The sequence below is a fragment of the Grampus griseus genome, assembly GCF_964374135.1.
Source record: "Grampus griseus genome assembly, chromosome: 5".
Taxonomy (NCBI): domain Eukaryota; kingdom Metazoa; phylum Chordata; class Mammalia; order Artiodactyla; family Delphinidae; genus Grampus; species Grampus griseus.
In genome coordinates this window covers 24,602,051-24,620,878 of record NC_138998.1, presented here as the reverse complement: position 1 = coordinate 24,620,878, position 18,828 = coordinate 24,602,051, and the positions used below count along the sequence as shown (strand labels likewise).

The 18,828-nt window shown below is 38.2% G+C and overlaps 1 protein-coding gene across 1 annotated transcript in view; it reads left to right on the top strand.

The window, feature by feature from the left end:
* The first annotated feature begins 570 nt into the window (after positions 1 to 570).
* Positions 571 to 18,828, top strand: part of PLS1 (plastin 1) — a 50,216-nt gene continuing 31,958 nt past the window's right edge. Inside the window, exons 1-5 of the mRNA XM_082655064.1 lie at positions 571 to 669; positions 5,536 to 5,699; positions 7,527 to 7,656; positions 12,779 to 12,911; positions 14,350 to 14,431. Coding sequence (XP_082511190.1) covers positions 600 to 669; positions 5,536 to 5,699; positions 7,527 to 7,656; positions 12,779 to 12,911; positions 14,350 to 14,431 — 579 coding nt within the window. The 5' untranslated portion in view covers positions 571 to 599. The remainder of the gene's footprint in view (positions 670 to 5,535; positions 5,700 to 7,526; positions 7,657 to 12,778; positions 12,912 to 14,349; positions 14,432 to 18,828) is intronic.

The window sequence follows — 18,828 nt, the reverse complement described above, 5'->3', positions numbered from 1 at the left end:
TTGTTTGTTTTAGTTTGTCTCACCTGCTCAGAGTAAGAAGGGCCCTGCAGATCTGGGAAAGACCTAGCACAGGGAAAGGGAAAGGAGGTGGCAATGGTTGAATGCTGTAAAGTTAAACATTAGAGCCGCAAGCTCCATCCAAGATGATCCAGCTCTAACTTTATTCTTTTTGTGGACATTATTCATGTCCTAAAATTTTACTTTCCAACCACACCCTTTATATTTTTAAATGCTATACTTTCCTCAACTTGAAATGCTTCTTTTACTGAAACAGTGGGTCAAATGTAAATGAAAATTATACAAACCATTGAGAAATGCCTATGCCCTGGATAAGCACAGGGTGTGGAAAACCGGTGTTTCTTCCCTTTACTGAATCTCAGTTATTGTCTGGCTCACCTGTGCTGGGAAAGAGTATTATCAGGGGATCTATTCCTAGTTGTTTCTTGTCAGCCAGACCTCTCAGGTGATTTCTTCTAGATATTTTACTGCCTGTGTCCTCTGTTACTGCTTACGTAAATGTTTCCAGAGGGCTAACGTTCTTTTTCTAACATTGCTTTTCCTAGATATAAAGACCTGAAGATAGTCTTTCCTACTCAGAGATGGAGAACAGCACCACCACCATTTCTCGGGAGGAGCTGGAAGAACTACAAGAAGCATTTAATAAAATAGGTATGCTTGAGAAAAACTAAATACACAGTTACTATTCTGCTTGATACCAGCCTTCCAGGAATGGAACAATACCTTCTATTGCTTCCACCACCACCCCTTAACCCCCAGATTTATTCCTTTTTTTTTTTTTTCCCATCTTGGTTTCACTGGATTCTTTCTTTCTTTCTGAAAGATAGACTAAGACTGGCTTGAATTTCTAGGAGAATTGGACTTTGAATTCTTTGATCATTTCTTTGCAGAGAATACACCAGGTTAATGAATGACAGTGTAACTAAATATGCTTAACATGATCTTCTCATTACAGAGAAAATATAGAAACACTTCCTTGTCTGTAAGCTGAACTCTGGCCTCCATGTGTTTGCCACGAACAGTAACACATTTTGCCTTCACGCAGAATATTTTAAAATCTTGATATAGTTTTTATTTTTTATTATTTTTTAAAAATCTTTTTAAAAATTTATTTATTTAATTTTTTTCTTTTTGGCTGCATTGGGTCTTTGTTGCTACGTGCAGGCTTTCTCTAGCTGTGGCGAGCGGGGGCTACTCTTCGTTGCAGTGCGCAGGCTTCTCATTGCAGTGGCTTCTCGTTGCAGAGCACGGGCTCTAGGCACGCGGGCTTCAGTAGTTGTAGCATGTGGGCTCAGTAGTTGTGTCTCACGGGCTCTAGAGTGCAGGATCAGTAGTTGTGGTGCACAGGCGAAGCTGCTCTGCGGCATGTGGGATCTTCCCGGACCAGGGCTCGAACCCGTGTCCCCTGCATTGGCAGGCGGATTCTTAACCACTGTGCCACCAGGGAAGCCCTTGATATAATTTTTAAAGGCCATATGTCTTATTTTCCTTCTCCCTCATGCATAATTTAAAAAGCTTAGTGTTGCTTTTAAAGGCCACACCTCTTATATTTCTTCTTTCACTTTTAAAGCCATTCAGTGTTTTGTCTTTATGACATCATTTTGACAGCTTTGTCTTTTTCTTCCAAAAAATTCCCCCATCCTCTGTCAGATCACGATTCTTCTGCATTTTGATTTTAGGAAACCCTTGAGAATATGAATATCATCTTTTGCTCTAGTCTGTACATGCGTGCAAGTGAAAGGTGAACCTAGGGAAAGATGAGTGTAGTGAATAGATATTGAGATGGTAACACCCTCAACCTTGCCCCTGCCTCAATGGGCTCCTTTGCTGGTGCATTCGAGCACTCTGGAAAGCAGAGTCAGAGGGTAGACCGGGGAGGATGGAATGATCACAGTTGGTCTTGTGCCTAGATTTCCCACAAACCTAGTGAATAATGACTAAAATTAATGTAGGTGAAATGCAGTGCAGAAGTTTCAGAGATCAAGATAAAGAAAGAAAGATTTAAGTTTTAAAAAATAAAGCTCTCTCTGAAAAAACAAATGAGTAAAGTTCTCAGGAAGCTCGTGACTTACAAACTGTTGTTATGAAATAAAGTGAATTCTACAAATCTCTGGGCCTTTCCACTTCTCCCTGCACAGCTGTTTCCAGAGTAACTCAGACCTTCAGAATACAGTCCACATGGTGGCCGCCTTAGGCTCGTTATTTTGCAGGCAGTAGAGCATTGCATGATTTCTAAAAAGTTATTGTTAAAAATACATTTTATGGAGTATTGTATGCAGTGCACAGTGTCTTTCCAAGACAAAAATTGGGCAATTATTGAAATGTTCTGCTCATTTCGAGCATTGAAACAGAGGAAGTAATAAAAATGTATCTCCTAGTTTGGTATTTTTCATTATTTTATAGGTACAGTTTGGCAGCTTGAATAAAAGTGCTACCTCGGTCTTAGTAAAACGAATGAATTAGTTCTATTTCACACACCAACTTTAATCTTTATATCTCATGGACATATAATCTTGCAATATTTATTTAATGATATTTTGAATAAATAATTCATTGATGGAACAGTTCTGACAGCAAGATAATTTGCTCTGTGTGAGGGAAGTGCTAACACTAGCAGAATTTATACTTCCTTACTTTATGTATAAGATAAATTTTTACTCATGAACTCAGTAATCCTCTGCTAATTTGTACCAAACAACTTTTCTCAGAGGCAGAGGGACATGCCCATCCAACCTTGCTAGATGGGATATTTTTGGGTCCCTAGGGAGAAGTGAGAGGTTAAAATATTTGTCTTTTTTTTTCCCAATTGTGGTAAAATATACATAACATAAAATTTACCATTTTAACCATTTTCAAGTGTACAGTTTGTTGGCATTAAGTAGATTCACATTGTTATGCGACTTTCACCACCATCTATTTCTAGAACTTTTTCATCTTCCCAAACTGAAACTATACTCATTAAAAACTATTAAAGACTAACTCCTCAACAATCCTCCTCCCCCACATGCCTGCCCCCTGGGGTTACCACCATTCTACTTTGGTCTCTGTGAATTTGGCTACTCTAGGTAGCTCATATAAGTGGAATCATATAATATTTGTTTTTCTGTAACTGGCTTATTTCACTTAGCATAATGTCTTCAGGGTTCATCTATGTTGTAGCATGTGTCAGAATTTCCTTTTTAAGATGGAATAACATTCCACTGTATGTCTCTACTACATTTTGTTTATCCATTCATCTGTTGATGGGCTTCTGAGTTGTTTCTACCCTATTGGCTATTGTGAGTAATGTTACTATGAACATGGGTGTACAAATATCTGTTCAAGTCTCTCTCTTCAGTTATTTTTGGTATATACTCAGAAGTGAAATTGCTGGATAATTTAATTCTGTTTAATTTTTTTGAGGAACTACCAAACGGTTTCCAACAGTGGCTGTACCGTTTTAACTCCTACCAGCAATGCTCAAGGGTTCCAGTTTCTTCAAATCCGTGCCAATGATTATTACTTTCTGTTTTTGTTTGTTTGTTTGTTTTTGCAACAGCTATCCTCATGAGTATAAAATATCTCATTGTGGTTTTGATTTGCATTTCCCTGATGATTAGTGATGTTGAATATCTTTTCATGTGCTTACTGGCTATTTGTATGTCTTCTTTGGAGAAATGTCTATTCGAGTCTTTTGTCCATTTTTAAATCAAGTTGCTTGTTGTTTTGTTGTTGAGTTGTAGGAAAGCCTTGTCTCTTTTTAAACTGTGATTTTATGGCTATTTATCCTAAGGCTTGATTTCCTCATCTTTAAAATTAGAATAATATTATTAACTACCTCAAAGTTGTTGTAAGGATTTCATTAGATAAGTGAAGTTCTTAACAAATCACTTGGCACAGAATATGTGCTCATTAAGTGGTATCTATTATTTCTTGTCATGTCACACCCAAACCACAGAGGTTGTAGGGATGGAGTTGAGATTTAAGCACACAGATCTGTCCATCTTCAGAGCCCTAACTCTTAATGATAGTTTAGCATGACGGATAGCATGTAAGTAACTTTTTCTTGATCTTGTTTATTTTTAAATACTCCCCACCACAGTGCTGGTAGGCAGTAAGTCTGCCTAGTCTATTTGTCTATTTCAGAATTATAGGAAACAATTCTGAACTGGTGATGTACTAAATAATGAGATTTTACTCTAAATTCAAAGAAAGCAATTATTGCAATTTCAAGCAATTTAGCTTCCTTTTGAGATTATAGCACTATTTTGGTTCTTGGTAGATTCTAGTTTAGAAATTTTTCATCATTCTGAACAATATTAATTCTAAAACTTGTGTATGAGAGTTTAAAAGAAAAGTTTCTGTCTTGTAATTCATTCAGTTTTAGTGTTGATAGCTCTTATACTGAGAGGAAAGAGAAATATAGGAAACAAAGCAACTACTACCAGATGGGTAAAGAGAGCCTATACAAGGTGGATCCAGGCAACTAACCAAACAATCCAAAGCCCTGTTGCCAACTCTGGCCAGAAGTGTTTTGTGTTGCCTTTGTTCTGTGTCAAGAATTGATATCCAGTCTCTAGGGAAAACCCAGGGAAGGGTATCTCAGTGATGACGTGAAAACACCTGGAAACCTATTTCCAAAAGTCCAAATGTAGGTGTGAAATTATTTCTTGAACACTTAATCTCAAAATGACATCAAACATCATTTGGCCTACATAATGGTATCATAAATACCTAATGAAGAAGCAGTGAATTATTGACAAGTGAAACAGAACTGTCACCAAGTGAAATGTAGACCAGAAGTGCCTTATGTGTATTTTACATGATGCACATATTTTATATGGAATGTGGGACCAGATTTCCATTTCGTAAATTACATAAAGAAGTCAAAGTCTGGGTGGGTGTTCCCCTATGACCGATGCTGCTATATTTCTTACTAGATATCTGAGACCTCCCCATGCTTAATTCTTTGAAACTTAGTCATGTGCTAAACCTGAGTTTTTCGTCTGTCAGCACAATGTCCTTATTATACACTTAAAATACATATGGTAGCCCTAAATCTATGGGGGTAAAGTTCATTAAATATGAATTTTTTTGGTAAAGTATATAGTATACCTTGTACAATTCAGGTGTAGGAGAGAAGATTACTGCCACTTGTGAAACAAACCTGAAATATTCTGCCTGCCTGTGAGTCTCCCAAACAGCCTTCTTTTTTTTTTTCTTTTAATATTTATTTATTTGGCTACGTTGGGTCTTAGTTGCAGCACGCAGGCTCTTCATTGCGGCATGCAGGCTTCTCTCTAGTTGTGGTGCGTGGGCTCCAGAGTGCGTGGGCTCAGTGGTTGCAGCACGCGGGCTTAGTTGTCCTGTGGCATGTGGGATCTTAGGTCCCCAAGCAGGGATCGAACGCGCATCCCCTGCACTGGAAGGCGGATTCTTAACCACTGGACCACCAGGGAAGTCCCCAAACAGCCTTCTGAGTGCAGATCTCCAACAGGGTACAAGTGATATTTGATAGCTCATAATTTATCTTTTTAGATATTGACAACAGTGGGTATGTCAGTGACTATGAACTCCAGGACCTGTTTAAGGAAGCAAGCCTTCCTCTGCCTGGCTACAAGGTTCGCGAAATTGTGGAGAAAATTCTAGCAGTTGCTGACAACAACAAAGATGGGAAAATCAGCTTTGAAGAGTTTGTGTCAGTAAGTAATCTAAATGCTCTCCTGGCTACTGATTGTTTTGCTTCAAGCAGAATTTAAGTAATGTCATTGCTCTCTTTGGTTAAATCTGGCTTCAGAGACCAGATAATGCACTGCTTTAAAGTGATGATGATGATGATAACAATAACAACAATAATTTCCACAGATAATTCATAAAACAAAGGAAAAAATTATTCTCGAATTGTTGGAATTGAAGTCAGGTTTAGATAATAATCTTTCATGCCCTACGAAAACTACAGTTGAATTTAAATGCTTATTGACTATCTCTGTATGCAGAATATTTTCGTATCTTAGTACTTGGTCTTGAGAAGTGGAATATTTTTTTGTAACTGAAATAGCTAAGGTATGGAAGATATACCTCCTAGAAACCAGTTGTTTCCTTGTGATTGGTTCTATCTTCAGTTTTGGTAAAGCCACCAGGTGAATTTTGATGCCAGCTATGGTTTCATTATTAAACTACCTTGAGACTCAGGGAACTGAAGAAGATGCAAAATAATATATGACTCCACCAATATAAGAAAAATAGAACTGAATATTGTGTATCAGGTATTTCAGACCTCTCAGGCTGAGAGAGATGACTGAGTTGCCATTGCCAGCTGGCGCTTGAGGAAGAGCTGTCACTACCTTCCATCAACACCACCATGACTGTGTTTTTCATATGAAAATTAATGAACTAATTTATTCACTAATATAATTGAATAAATATTTATGAAATAGAAATTGTCTGCTTTTGCATTCTTTATTCATCTGGCAAATATCTGAGCTCCTTTCTTGCCAGGAACTCAGGCACTGTGAGTAATGTGATGAACAAAAAGAGATGTAGCTCAGCTTTCATGGAGTTTACAGGTGGAGGGGAAGACGGAATCACACAGATGGATAAAAGATAACTGTGATAAATGCTGTGACAGAGCAGGACAGGTCCCTTGAAAGTTTGTAGTAGGAGGAAGTGAACTTGGTGGGGAGTTAGGGAACTCAGATTCAGGGAAATGGAAGACTGTCCCTGAAGCTGTGAAGACTGAGTTGCGATCTGAAGGAACAGATAAAAGGGGCAGGTGGGGGAAATGAGTGCTGTGCAAGGCAGGCAGAGGTAACAGCATGTGTAGAGTCTCTGTGCCTTTAGGGGTGGTGAGTGCTCTCAAGCACTTGAAAAAAACATCAGTGTGGCTGGAGCTGAGATGCTAAGGGTTAGGAATGCGGCTAGAGAAGTGAGTCAGGTCATCACGGTCTTGTAGGATTTTTGTTTTTATCCTAAGAGCAGTAGGAAGCCAGTGGAATAGAGTATGAATTGACATGATCAGATTTGCATTTTTTAAAACTCACTTTGTCTGCTGCATGGAGAACTGATTGAATTCAGTTTATCCGGGCTCTAGGGTAGCCAGTGACAGAGGGACTGACAGAGGGCGTTTCTCTCTACGCCTGTGTAATTTCCAACAAAAGCTGACTTCTTGACTTTAACATGTATACGTTTGAGCTGTTCAGATGGGATAATATCTTTGTTAAGGCATTTTAAAATCTTCATCATGTAGCTAGTTATTCTTTAGTTTTTAGTACAAAAGACCATGGCAAGTCTAGGCGAACAATTTCAGTGTGTACATTTTGAGTTTAATTATAGGTTGGGGTGCAAACATTTGTCCATTTTGTGTTGTTATAAAATGACATGAGAGTTATCTGTCTACACAAGCAATAAGTGCAAGAACAACTGATTAGTATTTATTTCGATGTCATTCCGAATAAATAACTATCCTTTACGTTGCACGGATTTTAATGGTTATTTAATCAAGAGTCAATTTTACTTCTCTCCCATTCCAGCTAATGCAAGAGTTAAAAAGCAAAGACATCAGCAAAACATTCCGAAAAATAATTAACAAGAGAGAAGGGATTACTGCTATTGGAGGAACTTCATCCATTTCCAGTGAGGGCACACAGCATTCTTATTCAGGTAACCGACCGCCTGCTCCAAATTTAATCTTTCAGTCATTGGTTCATTCAACAAGTCCTGTATGTCATCAAATCTAAGATGCCATTTACTGTAATTCGCACCATTGTTTTATGTGTCCTTGAGGGAAAACGAGACTAAATTATAAAGTGCCATCAGATTTGAAATGTGTCATAATTTCAGAGTCGTCAGAATGCAAAATCCTAGAATTTATGGTAAGTAACAATAAATGAGTTTTTACTATGTGTCAGGAACAGTGGATAACAGAATTAGAAACAGCAAAGTAGAAGTTATTTATATTTCAGCACTGAATGTGTTTAATCATGACCTTGGAATGGATTTTTCATCCTGACCCGTGAGATGGGTTTACTTTAGACCTATTTTAGGGATGGTGGAGAGGTTTATTGCGAGGACTTTCCATTTTGGGGAACTGAGATTCCTGATTCATCTTTTATCAAGCAACCAAATGACTGGTAGAGCACAGCACCTGATTTGCTTGATCTGATAGGATCACTGGATTGTTGCCCAGTGGGAAATCCAGAGTCGCATTAACTCCTAAGAGGAGATGGCTTGCCCCATGCTAAGCTTGCTTCTCAGGATCAAGATGCCTAAAAACCTTTGGCCAAGTTCCTTTTGTGCATGTTAACATAATTAGAACTATGCTTTTAAAATTTTTGATAAAAAACTCACTTTAACTTTCCCCCCTCTTTCTTCCTTTGAGATCTGAATTTGTTAATTATCCTCTTGGTTCTCTTCCTTTCTAAATGGATTTTCCTCCAACAGTATACTCACACTTCTCCTACTCATTGTATATATTTTCCTAACTTTTTCCCACCAGGGAAGTGTAGTGGGGAAGGCAGTGGTCTATAACTCCATTTCTTTTTTTTTTTTTTTTTTTTTTTTTTTTTGCGGTATGCGGGCCTCTCACTGTTGTGGCCTCTCCCGTTGCGGAGCACAGGCTCCGGACGCGCAGGCTCAGCGGCCATGGCTCACGGGCCCAGCCGCTCTGCGGCGTGTGGGATCTTCCCGGACCGGGGCACGAACCCGTGTCCCCTGCATCGGCAGGCGGACTCTCAACCACTGCGCCACCAGGGAAGCCCTATAACTCCATTTCTTGAAAGGTACTTACTCCTTAACTCTATTTCTGCCTGTCCATTCTAATGAAATGGCTTCTCCATTAAAAAAAAAAACAACTTTTTATTAAGGTATCGTATGCATTTAGCAAAGTACTGTGATCTTACATATACAGCTCAATGAGTTTTCACATGTGTATACATCATGTAGCTGCATTCATGCAACTGCCAACCAGATCAAAACACAACATTTCTATCACCTGAGTGTCTCCCTCTTGCCTCTAACAGTAACTGTCCACTTTCTGATGTCTATCACCGTAGATTATTTTTTTAGCTTGTTTATTGAGGTACAAGATACACAGAGTAAAGTGCATACAGTGCCCTATTCTTAAGTATAATGGGAGGATTTTTTTAACCTATGAATACACCCATGTAACCATTATTTAGAACCAGATACAGAACATTTAATGGCTTTTAAAAAAAGAACAGCTTGGGCTTCCCTGGTGGCGCAGTGGTTGGGAGTCCGCCTGCCGATGCAGGGGACGCGGGTTTGTGCCCCAGCCCTGGAAGATCCCACATGCCGCAGAGTGGGTGGGCCCGTGAGTCATGGCCACTGAGCCTGTGCGTCCGGAGCCTGTGCTCCGCAACGGGAGAGACCACAGCAGTGACAGGCCCGAGAACCGCAAAAAAAAGAACAGCTTTATTTGAGATATAATTGAGATACCATAAATTCATCCTTTGAAAGTATAGTTCAGTAGTTTTTAATATATTCAGTTGTACAGTCTTTAGCACCCTGTAATTTTAGAACACTTTCATTACTCCATAGAGAAACCCCATGCTCACTAGCAGCCACTCCCCATTTCCCCCTCCCCCCAGGCTCTGGCAACCATTAATCTACTTTTTATTTGTATAGATTTGCCTATTCTGGAAATTTCATGTGAATGAAATTATACAGTAGTGGCCTTTCACTTGACGGGCTTCTTCCCTGATATAATATTTTCAAGTATCATTCATGTTGTGGCATGTATCGTACTTCATTCTTTTTTATTGCTGAATAATTTCTGTTCTGTGGCTAATATCACGTTTTGTTTATCCTTTCATCAGCTGATAGATTTTTGGGTTGTTTCCACTTTTTGGTTATTATGAATAATTCGGTATGAACACTAGTGTACACATTTTTTGTGTGGACATATGCTTTGAATTCTCTTAGGTATATACCTAGGAGTGGTCTTTTGGTAACTCTGTGTTTAACATTTTAAAGAACTGCCAAACTGTTTTCCAAAGTGGCCACACATGTACATTCCCACGAGCAAGGTATGAAAGTTCCAATTCCTCCACATTCTCGTCGACACTTGTTATTGTCTATTTTGTTTATTACAGCCATCCAGTAGTTGGGAAGTGGTGTCTCATTCCTGGTTCCTATACCTGGAACACATTTCCTTTCCCTGACCATCTACACCTATTAAATATCTATCTTTCAAATAGTACCTTCTCCATAAAGCCTTTTCTTGATCAACCTAATGAGAAATGATTCTTTCCTTAAAGTCCCTGAAACATTACTTGTATCACTCTTGTGGTATGTTCATTTCCCTTTAGTTGCATTTCTTCGTATATCTGTTTTATCTTATCACTACCCTAAAAATTCCTTGATGAGAGGTACAGTATCTTAGTGATCTTTAAATCCCTAGATTCTAAGTCCCTAAGCAGGTATGTATAGTGAGGTAAGAAGATAAGAAGGCAGATAATGATACCTACAGAAGTAAATGTTTGTGTCTTTATTGACTGTGTGTGTGTGTTGGATTGAAGTTGGCGGTATCTACCAAATATGCCCTTAGGAAAATTACCTAGTTCTAGGAATTGGGGCAATAAAGAGAAAGGCCAGCTACCCTGTGATGGAAATGGGAATTATTTTCCTTTAAGTTTTATATTGTTAAATCATTTTTATATTTATATAATAATAATGAGGCAGTAGACCATTTTTCCTTTAAGTTCCTTCCTATTTTCCCCACTGCATAGCCCAACAATTTTTTCTGCCTAAAGATCACTGTTTTTATGCTGGAAGCCATGGATTGAGAAGTTGAGGATGAAGATGGCTGAGAGTAGGACTGGTATCTAGATGTGTCAGTTTTCTTTTCTTTTTTTTTTTACTTTTTATTATTATTATTTTTTTTTTTTTGCGGTACGCGGGCCTCTCTGTTGCGGCCTCTCCCGCTGCGGAGCACAGGCTCCGGACGCGCAAGCTCAGCCGCTGCGCGGCATGTGGGAATCTTCCCGGACCGGGACACGAACCCGCGTCCGCTGCATCCGCAGGCGGACTCTCAACCACTGTGCCACCAGGGAAGCCCCTTTTTATTATTTTTAAAATAAATTTATTGATTTATTTTTGGCTGCGTTGGGTCTTCATTTCTTATAATAGAAATTCTACAGAAATGGAGCTATTTTATTCATTCAAATAACTTTTTTCTTTTTTGAAATTTATTTTTATAATGGGGTTTAGCTGATTTTCACTGCTATGTTTATGCCGCTCTACACACACTTGATTCTCTTGCGGAGACATACCAACACATAGGTTTTAAGATTCTTACTAGTCTGATATATTCCTCTGCGGTGAATAGGGGGTGTTGAGTCCAGTTCATTGAGCAAGGAGTAGGTCTTGTCTATTACATATTTGATTTATGGAACGGTATCTGTGCTAATTTCAAACTCTGGTTTTATGCATCACCCCCCCTCACCTTTCCCCTTGAGCAGGCATAAGTGTGTTTTCTAAATGTGAGACTCTGTTTTGTTTTGTAATTCAGTTCATTGTAGCCATGTTTACATTCCCTCTATAAGTGATATCTCATGATAAGTTTCTTTTTCTGTGTGGCTTATTTCACTTAGAATCATCATACCTAAATCCACTCATGCTGCTACTGGCCTTATGACATTGATTTCATGGCTGAGTGATATTCCATTGTACATAAGTACCACAACTTCTTTATCCATTTTTCTCTTTCCTGGGATATTTAAGGTGCACCGAAGTCGAGGTTCTTGTAAACAGAGCAGCCCTAAACTTTGGGGCGGCTGTGTCTTGTTGATTTTTATTTTTCTCAAGATATACGCCCGTGAGTGGAAGTGCCCTATGCTCTCTAGCTCTGTTTTTTAGATGTTTTAGGAAACACCATACACTTCTCCAGAGTAGCTGTTTGCAATTTACATCCCACCCATCAGGGTAACAAGGCTCCCTGTTCTCCATGGCCTGTCCTGCCTTTCTGGTTTTTACACTTTTTTCGGATGGCCCTTTTTAAATTTTTTTTTTTACATCTTTATTGGAGTATAATTGCTTTACAATGGTGTGTTAGTTTCTGCTTTATAACAAAGTGAATCAGTTATACATATACATATGTTCCCATATCTCTGCCCTCTTGCGTCTCCCTCTCTCCCATCCTCCCTATCCCACCCCTCTAGGTGGTCACAAAGCACCGAGCTGATCTCCCTGTGCTATGCAGCTGCTTCCCACTAGCTATCTACCTTACGTTTGGTAGTGTATATATGTCCGTGCCTCTCTCTCGCTTTGCATTCAAATAACTCTTGATTAAAACTAGTATTTCTGTTGTAAGTTCCAAATCACAACTCTATGAAAGTTTTTTGGGGGGCAGGTGGAATTTATTGATGTGGTTATTTGTTTCTTGTATTTCCCCCCCGGCATATATGAGTATGTGTGTGTGTGTGTGTGTGTGTGTGTGTGTGTGTGTAATCTGACCGCTGGTGTTTGGTTCCTGATCCACTAGCTCTCAGAAGGAATATATATTTGGAAAGATTTTAGAATCAAACCGAATATTTATTGTGCTAACTTAAGGTATATGACTTACTCTTCCCTGATATATCAGATGAAAAAAGTGGAATGAATTCCCCTTTTTCTTTAAACCTACGCCCTCTTAAACCCTTTATTGTTTCAGTAAGGTTTTAAAAATTGGCATTTATTATTTTTGAACAGAAATTTAAAATTATATTTTTGCGGTGCAATTAATTTTGTGAAATGAGGTATGCCAACTAAGACTTTCTGTTTTCAGAGGAAGAAAAAGTGGCTTTTGTTAACTGGATAAACAAAGCCCTGGAGAATGACGCTGACTGTAAGCATCTCATACCTATGAATCCCAATGATGGCAGTCTTTTCAAATCACTTGCCGATGGCATCCTTCTTTGGTGAGTTGAGCATTGCGTTAAGGGAGCTATGTTCTTACTGTCCACTGAAGAGCATTCAGTGAAAACTACAATTCAGTGAATCCATTGTCTTTTGAAATTAGTCAACAAGTAGCTACATTAGTCTTGAAATTTTTATATTTTATATATATTATATAGAAAATCAAGTACTATATATTTTCCAACATTTTCTTTCAAATGCAATCTCTTATTTGGGATCTTTTTCATGTTTCCTTAACGATGCCAGGAAACTTTTGAGTTACTCCTCTGATGCATTTAATAATGTTCACAGGGTTTCTTTCTTTTCTTTTTTTTTTTTTTGGCCATGCCACGCAGCTTGCAGGATCTTAGTTCCCCGACCAGGGATTGAACCTGGTCCTGCTGGCAGTGAAAGCGTGGAGTCCTAACCACTGGACTGCCAGGGAATTCCCCATTGTTTCTTTCTTCACTTCTCAGTGTGGGGCTGTTGATCATTGACTGGGACAGGAACATGAGGAAATATAATAGAACTATATATCTCATTTGTGCTTAAATCAGGTTAACATTTTAATTCAATCTTGTCATATCCATGGCTCTTTGCAATCTATTTCTGCTCACTAGATTGTAAACTCTCTAAGGGCATGTCTTTGTCCTTGTTGTGTGTACTAAAGTCCCAGCGTACTTCTTTGAACAAAGCAGATATCTCTTATTTTTTAAGTTTATAAAAAAACAGAAGACTTTCAAAGAAGAACCACAAATATTCTTGGTACCCATAAATAGCTATTATTGCTATTCTGGCACATTTCCTCAGTCTTTTTTCTGTGTTTTTTTAGTTAAAAATAAAGAACTATCCATGAGTACAGGATATTAGTTTTTAGGACATTACATATAACAATATACCTTGAATTCTACCTACAAGTCTGATCTGTTCCTCTGACCTTCAGAGGAAATTCCTATTATGAATTGAATGGGTATTTTCTTACCTTTATTAAAATACAGAGATAAAATTTATATTAGTTTCTTTTAAAAGGTTTGAATTACTGAAATTTCAGACCAAGTCTCTGGCTCTTCATCTTTCTGCAGCAACAGTAATTTTAACGCTGTTCATATCACTTTATGAAATTAGCCCTCTTGAGGATTTTTTTATTCAACATTTCAGGCTGCTGAATGTTGATGATCATTAAAGGAAATAAAGGCAAGATTCACATAAAGAAAATGCAAGAGTGTTTGAAAACAGTTAGAAGGAAATGCTAAGATTACAATTGCAGTGAATGATGAATGTGTTTTAGGTTAGGGAATATTTCTCAGATTTTTAAAATTAAGTCCCTGACATGAATTATAGTATAATTTTCAAAGAAAGGGATGGTTACTTTTCAAAATTTAACTTTATTGTCTACTTGCAAAAATAAACTGAAAACATTTCTGGGAGTCTTAAACTAAATTATTCCCATTTTCTCTTTAGTAAAATGATCAACTTATCTGAACCAGATACAATTGATGAAAGAGCCATTAATAAGAAGAAGCTCACCCCTTTCACTATTTCTGTAAGTATTTGTCCTTTGCTAGTAATCATGTTACTGTAAGGATCATGGATCCCTTATTAATGGATCTTCAGGCCCAGGCAAATCCTTTGATTTAACATAATTTTGGTTTCCTAGTAAAAACTAGGTTTTTACTAAGTAAAAATTTAGCTGCATTTTTTAATGAAGAAATTAAGATTCAAAGTACGTTGGGTGAAATTTAAAGTAGTGTCCAGATTATGTTACTCAACTATTGTAGTTACTGAGTTATTTTTATTAATGAATATTCGCTTGATGCCAGTGTTTTTGTTGGTTGATTGAGATAAGAATACTCCATAGTTTTACCACATGTGTTACCATTTCACAAAATTTTCGCTATTCTTTCTGTACTAGATGGTTCTGTAGTCAGCTTCTCCATTCAGATCTTGTTAAAGTCCGGGAATTTATAGTCACCACACTTTTCCCCTCAAAATCTCTAGATCAATAGGGGAATATCTGTATCTACTAAGTACATACTAGGTACCAGTCACTGTTCTGAACACACCACATGAATTATCCCTTTGACTTCTCCCAGCAGCCTTAAAGTAAGGTGGATGCTGTGATTTTACAGATGAGGAAACCGAGGCACTGAGAGGTTACACAGTGGCCGACGCAGGATCTGGTCCCAGTAGTCTAGCTCCAGAGCCCATCCTTTTTTTTTTTTTTTTTTGCGGTACGCGGGCCTCTCACTGCTGTGGCCTCTCCCGTTGCGGAGCACAGGCTCCGGACGCCCAGGCTCAGTGGCCATGGCTCACGGGCCCAGCCGCTCCGTGGCATGTGGGATCTTCCCGGACCGGGGCACGAACCCGTGTCCCCTGCATCGGCAGGCGGACTCTCAACCACTGCGCCACCAGGGAAGCCCCCAGAGCCCATCCTTTTAATCACCAAGCCATACTGCCACTCTCATGTGGTGGTAGTAATAAGCAACTAAGTTAATGTGCTAGTCACAGCTGTAGCTATTAAAAGTGAGCTACTGCTAGGCTGTTTCCTTTATTTCTATTGGCAGGTATAATTCTTGATTTTGCTAAGGTTGTTAAGGCTCTTCTATAAGGAAGCTATGACCTTGGAGTAGTGATATGTGGTTAGTCTCAGGCTATCCAAGGGGTCCTCCCATTTCCCGTTATTCTTGAGTAGTACAGAATTTGCTGTTGACTAACATGGCTTTCTTGACCCCCATTTTCCAATAATGTTACATATTCCTAGCAGAAACTACCATTCTTGAAGAAGCCCCTTTCTGACTGCAATTGCCAGAAGTTTATTCTCCTTCATATCTTGTGTCAGGATGTTTCCTCTAATATCTATCATTGTTGAAAATATACATCTTATTTTTAGAATGCATGTGTCACACAATTTTTTATGGCCCTGAATCTGAAATGCAACATTTCTTACTATTGTATAAATTAATTGTACGGTTTTACTTTTAATACTTATATGCAGTGCATTGGAGAAAATGAAGAAAAATATTCTGTAACTATTTTTGCAATACTATAGGATGGGTCTGAGGGGCTAAGTTTTTTATACTTCTGTTTTTAGAGATAGCATTCTTCCAATATGAGTAGGGATAATAGTCGAGGTCTCTAAGATGCTTGAAAAAGTGTACTAATGTAGAATGAGAAAAGATAGCCCTCTGGGAAGGGGCAAAGTGTTACTGTGGTTATTAAATCTGTTTTGTTTATTCAGTAATTTTAGAGCTCTGGGAATAGATCTGCTAGACAGCTACCCGTTTCCCATGAAACTTTATCTCGAAGAAGCCTAATTCATTTGTAAAAGATTGTGATAATATAGTTTTTCGCCTCATGATGATAGGTTGGTAAAGTATCATGATGTATGAAAGAAGAGAAATATAAAAGGATGAAAATGACATATAATAACTATGAAAGCAAGGGAAAGAGATCAAGTAGCTAAGAGCAGGACTCATTTATGATCTTGGATACTTGGTCATCTCTCTTTCTACCCAATGTGTTGCTGAGCTGCATTCTTTTGATTGTTTGTCATTATTGAAAGAAAAATAATTATATGAGTAAGAGTCAAACAGATGGCAATGATTTAGGGACCTAAAAGTCAGGAAACTAACACAAGAGTAGGTATAGGAGATTGAATCTGTTCCTTGTAAATGTAAAAACTCCATTGCAATTGATATACTCACATATACCAGGTGTGTATGTATATACTTTACACTTACGTATGTTTACAAATGTACACACACATATATGACCTTAATTTCAATTACACTTTAAGTAGGGAAAACATAAAGCTCATTTGGACATTACAAATGCAGTGAAAGTGATGGTATGTAAAATAAGGATGAAATCTGAATAACAAAGAATGCCTTTGTCCTTACCCGATAAGTGTTTAGCACAGCCCTCTAAAAAAAATCATTCACAAAACGGACTCATCTGGAATTGAAGCTTTATTGGAAACGAAAATTTGCAAAGTGGTATGAATTAAAAGAAAGAAAACTTGCAATCCCTATTTGAGACTGTTAGTAAAGAGTTGGATGGTTAATCAAAATAGAAGGGACATGAGAAACCATCTCACACAGCAGTGTAAATTTTTCTGCCTGGTAAAGTGGGCTCTATCTTAGACACAGACAATTCACTGATACACAAAAAAGATGGGAGAGAATGGATGGCTTTCCAAGATAAACTGCCATGTTTGCTTGATTGTTTTGTTAGTATCTCTGTAGGGTAAGATATCCTATTTTACAGATTAGGACACTGAAACACAAGGAGGAACAACCTCTCTTATGTCTCCGTTGTTGAAGGTTCCCCATTGTTCTCGCCTATCCCCCCCAAAACAGGTCTTCAGGAAGGAAGGGCAGTTGTCCATGTTAGGACTTGGAGAGCAACCTCTGTATGGGGTTCTCCTGTTACTTCTTGTTCTTTAGAATCTGCTCTAGACAACAGTGGTCATCCCATTCCCTCATTTCCAGTAGGGCAATAATGTATTTACCAATTAGAAACTACCATTTATTTGAGGAAGCACATTTTAGCTCCTTATTTTCAATCCATTTTTAGCCAATTACTCAGAAGTCATTTACTATACTTGTAAAGCCAACATTTTTGAATAAAATTAACATCGAAAGCTGGTTCTCCATATATCACCAACATAACCTGTTAAGACAAAGCTGAGTTTTACAGCTTACAGCAGTAAGAGAAAACACCACCTGCAAATCTGTGGCAGTGTCTTCAAGCTGAGGTTAGAACTGATGATTTGGAATTGTGGTTTAAGGTGGGTCTTTCACTGTGGGAGAGGGGAAGAGAGGAGACTAATGACTGGGTAAGGATGATGATGCAACTGATGCAACAGTCAGAACTGGTGGAAATTGCAAGGAGAGGATTTCAAGGTGAGGGTGTCAAAGAATCTTTTAGAGTATTAACTGTCCATTGATACTTTCCACTGAGGAGTTGATAGGTCTTGCAAGTAGTGGCTGCAATGAACAATCAAATATTTTGCCTTCTTCTCCTGGAAGAATAAAGTCATGCCAGTGAAGACAGAGGAATAAGTGCAAAGTCACATTAAGGTGTGGTTTCCTTGTCACTGTCCAGGCTGAGAAAAGCAGTGGAAGGTTTTGGTTCTCACTAGTTATTACAGTCAATTTGGTGAAATTACATATTTCTTCTGGCCACAGTACCATGCTGTCAATGTAATGGGTCGTTGCAAGATTAACACTATTACTGGAAAAATTTTCAGTCCAGTTCTTTCCCCAGCTAATGCATTCTGGGGAATCACAACCGGAGCAAACATTCTTTATGCTCTTGGAAATGAAGAGAGAAACATATTACTGGTCTAGCGTAAATTGACAGAGGCTGTCTCTTGAAAGTTATATTGATTTGATTTAAGGTAATTAAACATATCTGAAGGTAGGAAAAATCTTCTGAATATCTAGAAAATACTTGAAATTTACTGAAAATATTTTCACAATTATCATGTTTATTTAGGTTGTAAATATATTGAAGGATTCTCTGGTTCTGCCTTCTTTTGGGAGAACTGCATTTAAATGAATATTGCTTAATACCACTACAAAAATAATTTAATTCCAAATGCTTACTTCAGTTACCCTTGACTAAACCCCAAGAGATACAGCCACTTACTTGGAGCCCAGCAAGATAAATTGCTTCAGCATACTGTAAGAGGAAGCCATTGAAATAATCACTCTGCTTTGTAAACCTTTGTGTAACTTCTGGCTAGTAAACATAAAAATTTAAACAAACTGTGGGAGCAGGGGCCCCACCCAAACGTGGACTGTAGAAATAAAAGAGGAAAAGACAGTCTCTACCTTTTCCCCAAAGCAAATCAAACACAATTAACAACAAATCCCCTAGCTCTTAAAGTTACCTCCTCTTATCTTTGGTAACTTAAAAGTCTGACTGTATTGATTA